This window comes from Epinephelus moara, chromosome 11, assembly GCF_006386435.1.
Source record: "Epinephelus moara isolate mb chromosome 11, YSFRI_EMoa_1.0, whole genome shotgun sequence".
Classification (NCBI taxonomy): Eukaryota; Metazoa; Chordata; class Actinopteri; order Perciformes; family Serranidae; genus Epinephelus; species Epinephelus moara.
The window spans coordinates 2055958-2065894 of record NC_065516.1 but is presented as its reverse complement, the minus strand read 5'-3'; the positions used below and the strand labels follow the sequence as shown (position 1 = coordinate 2065894).

The 9937-nt window shown below is 41.1% G+C and overlaps 1 protein-coding gene across 1 annotated transcript in view; it reads right to left on the bottom strand.

Annotated features, from left to right (window-relative positions):
* Positions 1–1122: 1122 nt before the first annotated feature.
* Positions 1123–9937, bottom strand: part of LOC126397579 (cullin-1) — a 37516-nt gene continuing 28701 nt past the window's right edge. Inside the window, exons 12-22 of the mRNA XM_050056468.1 lie at positions 9669–9717; positions 7824–7955; positions 7552–7669; positions 6895–6971; positions 6207–6325; positions 5820–5925; positions 5597–5644; positions 3526–3608; positions 3301–3406; positions 2889–3002; positions 1123–1992 (exon numbers count right to left, since the gene is read on the bottom strand). Of these exons, the coding sequence (XP_049912425.1) occupies positions 1912–1992; positions 2889–3002; positions 3301–3406; positions 3526–3608; positions 5597–5644; positions 5820–5925; positions 6207–6325; positions 6895–6971; positions 7552–7669; positions 7824–7955; positions 9669–9717 (1033 nt within the window). The 3' untranslated portion in view covers positions 1123–1911. The remainder of the gene's footprint in view (positions 1993–2888; positions 3003–3300; positions 3407–3525; positions 3609–5596; positions 5645–5819; positions 5926–6206; positions 6326–6894; positions 6972–7551; positions 7670–7823; positions 7956–9668; positions 9718–9937) is intronic.

Genomic DNA, 9937 nt, shown 5'->3' with positions numbered 1-9937 from the left:
GTTCAACCCACAATCGGTGGGATTCGCCTTTAGTTTCTGCTGCTGGTTGAAATCTGTAGGCTGCTCGCACAGCGTGCTGAATGATTTAAGCCTATTTTGCTCGCTCAAAACTATTTTTAGTTGCAAATGCGAGTGCTTGACGGACGGATCGCCACACTGTCGACATTTTACTCCGTGCGTCACGGCACGCTGTTTAATTGCGTTATCAAAACACGGCGCTATTATTCGGCCTTGCTTTTAACTTATTCCACCGAACACCGAATGTGTGGTTTTTTGCAATATTCGGCCGAATATATTCGGTTACCGAATATTCGGTGCATCCCTATCAGGAACCTACAGCAGCTGAGGAGCCATCTGTCTCTGAACACACGCTCTCTTCGTATTGCGCCATTTACAAATCTTCTACTGCTGCTAAAGCAGCCGTTGTTGTTAACGGTATTTTCGGCACCACTTTGCGCATGCTTTTATATCCACTTATCTAATAATTGCAGACACGCGGGTGTGTTAATCGTTCATCAGTGTTAATTGTTGATGTGTCTCTGAGGTGCACATCACTTTGGGGACTAATTGTTTTCACATTTCTTTATTGTAAGAGTTTCCCAGCATCACCTCTAAGTGTCGCAAAAGGATCAACAGCTGTAGAAACGTGCGTACGCCAGCCATGAAGTTGGCGTGAGGCACCGCACATTTCCACAGTCATTTCACTCGATACATCTGAACTTTGTCGTGGAAAAGGACGTACGCCACGTTTTTGTGCTACGCACCCTTTGTACATGAGGCCCCTGGCCATGATTTCTGGAAAGCACCACAGGCTGAGGGCCATCTTGTTCAACTGTATTGGAGAGAAGACAGACATCTGTACAGCCAATATTTCCAACACTGCATCTTACACCAAAACAATCTAGACTGATAAATGGCACAACAGGTAAACGGAAAAATGTATTTTTAATTTTGGGCTGAACTGTCCTTTTAAGTAAGGCCACAATCTGTCAATCAAAACCAACTTCAGAAAAGAGAACCTTTAAGCAGCAGAATGTTAAAATCTAAACACAGCTAAAGATGAGGGTGGAAACAGGTGTGTCAGTGTCTCAGGTGTGAACAGAGCCTCAGGAGAAGCGAGCGTTTAAAGAAATCTTTCCTTGTTTTTATTTATCACACATTTAGAAAATGAACCACACTATACAAATGTCCACCGTTCAGTAATGAAACAGGCCTCCTGCATGAACCCAACCGACCTCAAACCAAAACTGAGACAACTTCAGCAGATAAAGAAGCATCATGGCGGCTCTAAACTCACCACCTCCTCCTCCGGTTCAGTCGCAGACTTTAATTACAGGACCGGCGTTGATTTTGTGTCATCATACGGTGGACTGCGTCGGCTGCCCAGTGACTCGACTTTTATTTTTACTTTTTAATCTTTTTGTGGTCACTGTGGAGCAGGTAGGCAGTAGCATGCAGAAACCTTTGGATGCGGCTCTCCTCTGATTGGCTGTAGGCTATTCATTATGTTTGAGCTATGTAAAGAAGGGAGTAGGGTTTCTTTTTCTTCTTAGAGTCTGTGGTTGTTATTTACAATATGACAACAAGGAAGTGTGTTGTATTTGAGTCCTACAGATGGGACGGGACAGGCGAGCGTGTAGACGGGGTTTCCCAGTCTCAACAGGAGAGGTGTTTTGTTCCTTCATCGCTGAAGGGAGAGCAGAAAGTTCGCACCCTCCTCATGTTGATTGGTTGGTTGTCATATCAGGGCGGTCACATGATCAGCGACACACTCACAACATGTCTGCCGCTCAGAGGGATCCTCACTTTATTACTCAGACATAATTAAAAAAAAAAAAGAAAAGAAAAAAAAAAAGAATAAGAGAACAAATAAAACTGAGGAGAGCCGGCGGGTGGGAGGGAGGTCGGCGTTCAGGCCAGGTAGCTGTACGTGTCCTTCTCACCATCCACTCGCTCCAGGTACTCCTTCTCTATCAGGATGTCGATGCATTTCTGTCCACAAGAGGGAGACAAAACACTGATATGAGGCCAGGAACACAAACCAAAAAGCTGCAGTGTTAATACACCAGAGGGCTGTACCACGAAGTGACATTAGGGGTTAGCAAGGTATGTTGAGTCTAAAGCTGGGGTTTTCTGTCTTACGAAGGCCGCTCTCTTAACTTGGCGAGATCTCCATAATAAATTATGCACCAAACCTAACCTGGTCAAGACTAGTTTATGTTCCGAGTTTCGGCCAGAAATCAGCTGAAAAGTGCCACTGGGATAAATGAGAAGCAAGGCTGAGTGTTGTTCCTGGGGGCCTGCTCTCGGCGTCTCTGTATTGTCACTGCAGCCGAGGAATGACTTGAACACAGTAGAGCAGCACTTTGTACTGTAAAAAAATAACCAATCACAACTGGACATGTTCCAGCAGGAATATGATCCGAAATTGTGGCGATATTAATAACACAGTGACCAAAATGACATGTTTCCTTGATGTTAGCATGTAGCTACATGTAGCAGTGTATGTAATGCAAACACTTGCAGTAGCATGCCTGGAGCAGATGATCACATAGAGAAATCCATCAGGAACTGATGTCAGCTTATCTCAAAAGTAGAACAAATGTTGGAAACAGTATTCACAACAGTCAGAAGCCTGAAGGTTATGTTCACAGGAGTTACTTTAACATACATTCACCTCATTATTTAAAACTTTGGTATATCTGACATTGTAACTCTACATGTGACAGGAAATAAGCCTAAGATGTCCATTTTAAGCAGATTTGGGAAACATCCTAAGCTTCAGGCAATCACGTGTCATAAAGTAGAAAAAACAACCTGAGAAGATGAGGAAAATTAAACGTGTGTGTGTGTGTGTGTGTGTGTGTGTGTGTGTGTGTGTTTTTTACCTTGATGACGGGGACTCGGGGTTTGAATCGGGACGACAGCTGGTTCAGAACTTCAGCCAGAAGCTGCTGGTGCTTCAGGACCTTCCTCATCTTCATGATCCTCACTATGGCCGCCTACAAACCCCATACATCACCCTCATCATCATCAGTACTAATTTAACACAACATACATTCCAATTTACATGTTTATTATCATATCAATTTATTATAAATATCTCCATGCAAGGGACTGACTGACTTTTTCTTTCTCACTGAATGTTGGTTATCTCTCTTAGCTAAGGTAAAGATATCTGTAAAAACTGGAACAGTAAATCCTACTGAAATAAAAGCCTGACTGTGTAAACTCAACCAGGATAAAGACCGAAGATGATTTTAAATCTTCAATATTCTGTGTTGAGGTGTAAACAATCACCTGAATGAGGAGCTTTCGATCCTCCTCGATGTTCTTGTGAGTCGTCTCCTGCTCCTGTTTCTGCTCTGTCTTCATCGGGACGTTGATGTTCACCCTCAGCTTCTTACTGTGATAAACAAACAAAATAAAGTCCGTCAGAGGGGAAACCTTAACCTGCAGGAAGACATCTGTTAGGAATTTTTAGCTTTCTGTTCGTGTGGAGTGGCAACGGGAACATTTGCTCACTTCTTGTATCCGAGGAAAAGTTTGATGACGGTGTCGGGTTTGAACTCCACCTCATCCACGTTGGCATTCTCGTCCTCCATCACCTGTTGGACAGACAGACAGACATACAGACATCAGCTGATGTGAGTGATCCAATTAGACACACACACCACACACTGTGCAACTCTGTAAAAGTCCTCCTGTTAACTTCACACGCATCAAAACTGTATTAACTCTTTAGGACAACTCGACTTTATAAAGGACATTTCCTAAAACATAAAGCCCAAAGTGCTTCACCGCACAAGGTTAAACACCACAGAGAAACAAGAATAGAGGACAATAAATAGAATTCTGCAAGACGAAACATTACAATAAAGCATAAAATACAATAAAAGTCATTTGAATAAATAAAAAATAACAGAGTGAAGATCAGACTACTGACGAGGTACCTCAGGGTAAAGCCAGGCTAAAAGGAAATGTCTTAAACAAATCTAAACTAAAAACGTCTGATCGAAATACAGTAACACACCCGCTGGTTAATTGTGATTTTCTTAATACTTCCACAGAAAGAATTATTTTTTAACAGAAGTGTGAGGAAAGCTACACCGTTACTGAGAAGAAAAGACAAATTTTCAGTCCAATCACCCATGAAATTATTATTTTACGCCCTCTGGTATTCAAACTGAGAATAACAAATAACCTGTCAAGACACTTTCTGACAAGGAATAACAAAACTGATTCATTTTCCTGTTTAAGTGATGCTTACATTATTGAAAGAGACCGAAAAAGAAGAGGAGAGAGAGCAGTGAGTTAGAAAAGATATGCCAGTGAGGGAAAAGTATTCTCTCTCAGACTACATCGATTTTAAAACTAATTCTTTTTTAAAGCTTAATTTTTTTTAAACACTTCAGGTCATTGGTGAAAGAACTCTGCTACTTGTCTGACATGCACATGCCTTAGAACAGGATGCAAAGTTTGGAATTTAATCCTTAATATGATCACAATCTGTGAGTTTTGGGGGAGGCTCATTTATTCATCCACACATAAATGAAGATTAAAAATATAAAAACAAAATGTTCTGATTATTATTGTAGTGGTATACGGGATTTCATCTTGGTAAGTAGTTTTAATAAACTGATCTGATGTGGATGGTCAATTTATTACAGCAATCTTTGAAAGCACTGTGTTACAAGATGCACATCTCTCTGCATGGTTTACCTTTATGTTTATTTAACATCATTCAATTTATAGCTGAAATAAACATCTGCCGCAGCAGAGCACGTCCATTATAATCAACTGAAGCTGCTACACTGACCACAGAAGCCGTACACACAACATGCAGGCATCGTGCAGCTCTTCTCTATTTTTATCCAGCTGGTCTTCTTTCTTTCCCTCCACACATGGCTCCATGACTCTCCAACAGATAAAAACTACATATAACTGTGTAAAAATCAAGCACAATCTGTTTAGAAATAAATCAAAATAATAACCTAATTGTACCAGAGGCAATATGAAGCAGCAGAGCAACACTGTGGTTTTTTTTAAGTTCAAATATAAAAGAAATGAATCATATCAAGGCATTATGTTGTTCAAACGATACAGTTTACTACGTCAGTCCCAGTTAATAGCCTACACTTCCAAACCCTCCATACGAGGGATGTCGTATGCTGTAAAGCCCTGTGAGGCAAATTGTGATTTGTGATATTGGGCTTTATAAATAAAATTGAATTGAATTGAATTGAATAACCAACTGCATCACCACTTGGCAAACCTCGGTACACATACAGTGAAGCTGAAGCCACATGCTACAGAGATGGAGTCTGTGTAGGAGGTTAAGAAACCCGCTCCACCCCACCTTCATGACATGTCGTGCCCGTGCCCCATGTGTTTCAGCCGTTAGACCTGTGTCATGTTGAAAGTGTTTAAGATATGAAAATAGACACCAGGTTGCCTACTGAGACCAGAGACCGACATGTTAAAATGCTGCAATACTGAAATTAGGTAAATGTGTGTTCAATGCATAGTTTTAAGACTGAACATGAAAAATGTGACACACAAAGAAGGAAAAGACCAAAAACTTGATTTTACTCACCAGCAGCTTTGATTTTAACAAAATCTGTAGAACTTGAACCAAAATGTCCTGAAAATAAAAGAAAATGTCAGTAAGTGGAAGAATTCCACATTTCTACTAAATGAAGGAAAACGTAGAAGCCAAAGACAGCTCCTGTTGTCCTTTGAAGAGGACATAAATAAATGAAGTCACCATGTTTTAGAAGGTTAAGACTGTGAGAATGTGTTGTTTAAATGTTTCTCACAGTTTTGATCTGTGTGCTGTCCGTGAGCTGCTGGACGGTGTAACTGTCCTCTGTGTTATACTGCAGCAGGATGGCCATCTGGAAGGTGGAGGCCTGCAGTGTGTACCTGTAAACAACAACAACAACAACAACAACAACAACAGGTTCAAACAGACTCAAACTGCACAGCCTGTTCCTCACTACTGGTCATTGAAACAAGAATCTAAGACAACATGCTTCAGAAGAATAATAAACAACCTCCAAATACCAAGTAAAACAACTAAACGATAGATCACTATGACCTGCCAGTCAAACATGAGATGATGTCCAGAGTCAACAGTGTGATATGATGCTGTAATAAAGGGACACGGCACCCTCTACCTGTGAGCTCTGTAACAACACACTCACCTGTTCTTGAAGCAGTTGGTGACCAGCTCTCCTTTGGACAGGTGATAGAGCCAGGTCAGCTTCCTGCCGCTGTGTCTGCTGGCGTAAAACGCTGTGAAGCGCTGGTAGCTTCGCTCCAGCTGCACACAAAGAGAGATAAGGAGAGGAGTTCAGAGGAGTGGTTCTCAAACTGAGGTCCACAGACATTGAGGGGCCACAGAGAAGGTTCAAGTAAGAACTCTGGCTACGGCAAGGCTATAAAACTGGGAATAAAAGCGTTTTAACTGCAATGACATGACTGCTGTTCACTCAATAAAACTGCAGAGGATCAAATACAAGATTCAGTCCTCCTGGTTAAGAGAATAAAGTGCAGTAACAACCAAACCATCAACACTGATGACTCGTTGTGAGCTTTAAACACTAAAGCATTGTCTCTGTAATTAAAATTTCTAGAAGAAAAAAGAAACCAGCCACAGCCTTCTGCTTATAGAGGAAGGTTCAACTATGTTATCAACAAGCACCTGTAGCTGCTGCAGCAGGTCAACACTTGCTCACACTGGTCTGAACCAAGTCACAGCCACAAAAACACATTTTCCTCCCAAAGCAGGAACAGAATAAAGCCTCAGTCTTCAAATCATACCGTAGATTTTACTCATTAAACTCTGCACAGTGAGAAATATAAGATGTTTATACGTTAAACTGGTCTTACCTCAGAAGGCAGAGCGAAGGTGCAGGACTGCTGGAAAGGCCAAGAACCAGAGCTGAGAACCTGGATACTAAAATCCACTGTAAGATACACACAGGAACAATCAGAGTCAGTTCAATTATGGGATTTATTTTATGTCCTTTGACACACCTGGGTCCAGTCTATTTTTTAAAAATTAAATAAAAACACTATTTGTTAACATACTAGCAAAAATACTGAAGTAAGATCACAAAGAGTAACAGTAAAGTTTATTAGGTAAACCCAGCTAAAACTAGCATTCATGAAAGGAAGATTTAGTGCAGCACTGTTGTATCAGAATGCAGTAGTTTTAGCAAGGAGGACCGAATGAACTGGAAACTCAAATTCACAACAGGATCACACAGCTTTTGCGTCAGCTAAACCTGCACAAATAAGACAAAAAGAAAATGTGTAATTCTAAAAGCACCTGCAAAGAGTGAAACAAACTCCAAACTGTGCCAAAAAGCAAACAGAGTTTAGGTGCTCTTGCCACACGTAGTTACAGTGAAACTATGAGCATCTTCAGAGTTGGTGGAACTGAAGCGCACTGACAGACTGAGATATTAAGTCCCAAATACAGTTTCTCTCGGTCATGTTTAAGGTCAGTTACCTGAAAACCACTAACTGTGTGCGTTTACTTACAGTCCAGAGGCTCAGAGTTGGTCAGGTGCTTCTTGAACTGTTCGTTCAGGTCTTTACTGACTCCGATGTCCTGGAACATTCGCTGCAGTTTGGACGTGTACTCGAACCCGCATGCTTGCTGCAAAAACAAAACCAGATTCAGTGTGAGGTTCTGAGGACGCACAAACTGACAGTTTAGTGTTAATGTGGATGTTTTCATGCACATGCAGGCTGTGTGAGCTCTCTGCAGTTTGTCGGTGTGTGACGGAGCACTGGGCTGGTGCGAGTGACACCTTGAGTTTGGAGATCATGCTGGCCTCCGCGTCATCGCTGGCGCTGTTCTGGTGGACCAGACGCTTGGCAAGCATCTTAGCGTAAAACTTTTGGAAAACATCTTTGTCCTCGATGTACTTGAACACAACCATCTGAGAGAAGGAAAGAAACATTAGTCTTAATGTACTTCTAACCTGAGTGCACCTTTTTGTACCGTACTGCACTAAAGCTGCACATACTGTATACAGCATGTAATACACAAACACACGCGTCAGTGTATTTTAAAAATAAAATTGCATTTAAAGGTTTAGTGTGTAAGATTCAGGGGGATTTAGTGGCATCAGGCAGTGGTGAGGATTTCAGAGTGCAACCAGCTGAAACTTCTCCTGGTTTGATTTCCTTCAGCGTTCATTGTTCAGGAGGTTCTTACTGGGAGCATCATTGTCCTCAGAGGTCTCTTCCTCTCCAAAACAAATAGACCAGTAGATTTAAACACAAAGAACTGAATAAAGCAGTTTTACGTTAAAAATCTTTATTTCTTTGATACTGTTTGGCTCTTCCCAGACAGGCCACTAGCCTAGCACCTGCTCATGTGTGCTAACCTTTTATCTCCAATAACTTAAGATCCAGACGTCGAGGAGGTTTTTACCGGAGGCTGAAAAATCCACAGAGGTCTCTTTCTCTCCCAAATAAACAGACCAGGTGATCCGGACTGGTAAAAACACTGAATAAAGCAGATTTACTTTTTTTTTTTTTTTTTTTTTTATAAATCAATGCTTTTTCTGACGCTCTCGTCACACGACATACTAACTATGGTGGCAAACACAAAAATGTTAATGGCTCTATCTAGAGCCACTGTCTGGTTTGTCCGTTCTAGGCTACTGTAGAAACAATGGTGCAACATGGCAATCTCCATAGACAAGAAAGACATGTATAGCTGCAGACACATTCAATTTGTAGTGTACACAACACGCCCCTACAAACCACACCCATCACTAGTACAAGACAAACCCACCACCACAATGGTTATCTGAACTGTGCTAAACGCCACAATATTAAATAAATATCAGGTCAAAAGTATCAATAATTCCTAACACATGAAGACTTGATTCACTTTAGAAGTAATGAGGTGTAACCTTTACCCTGACCTCCTCTCTTTTAACGCAATACTTCATAGCTAGCTAATAGCTAACTTAGCATTTTCATCTGGCAGAGAAGGGAAGGGGACTGATTGCATGTCGACTTGTAGGTTAAGGTGGGTGAGTCATGTAGCTAATGGGTAGTAACGTAGCTGCTCCTGCTGCGGCTATACCTTCTCAAGGCGATGACCTGCTCCCTATGTAGATATAAATGGCTCATTCTAAGTTAACGAAAACACAACTATTCTTTTTTGAGGTGTTGTTATACTCCAGCCCACAAAGTCCTACACACTGGACCTTCAACATGTTTAAAACCTCCCATCCCTTTGAATACATTTTATATTTTTTCATTTATCTAAGAGACGCAATAATAATAAGGACCAATTACTACGATAAAATGGTGACAAAATCCCTTCAAATACCATCATCCTAGTTCTGAAATTCTTTAATTACACAGTAACTGGAGCAAAGGGGAAAAAAGTACACTAGTACTTAGAAAAAACAACAGTGCTGATATACATTTTCTGCTAATTTGTTTAATGGCTGGTCTCCTGCACGAAACAGAAGCAACTGTTTTGTACTGCAGATGTCCTACTACAGTTCTGTGCCTGCCTACAACTAATAAAACACAAGTAACTAGGTCAGTAGTTATGGTGGTATATTTCCAGTGCAACTGCTGCTGTGTATGTGTACATTTGTGCAAACATACGGGTCAAAGTGTCTCACCACTTGGTTGAGTGTGTCCTCCAGTTCTGCCTCCTCTGGGTTTTTAGAGCTGTAGAAAAAACAATAAGAGTTTATATTTCACTCTGCCTTAGGTGGTGAGGACAGCTCAGAATAACAGTTTTTTTTTTCCAAGAGAAAACACACAGGTGCTGCAGTGTGTGTGCTATGAATAAATCAGTACCTCTTCAAATCCTTAATCAGCTACGAAACTACAAAAGTTTACACAGAAGTTTATAAAAACAATTCTAGACTCAAAGTCTGCTTACTGT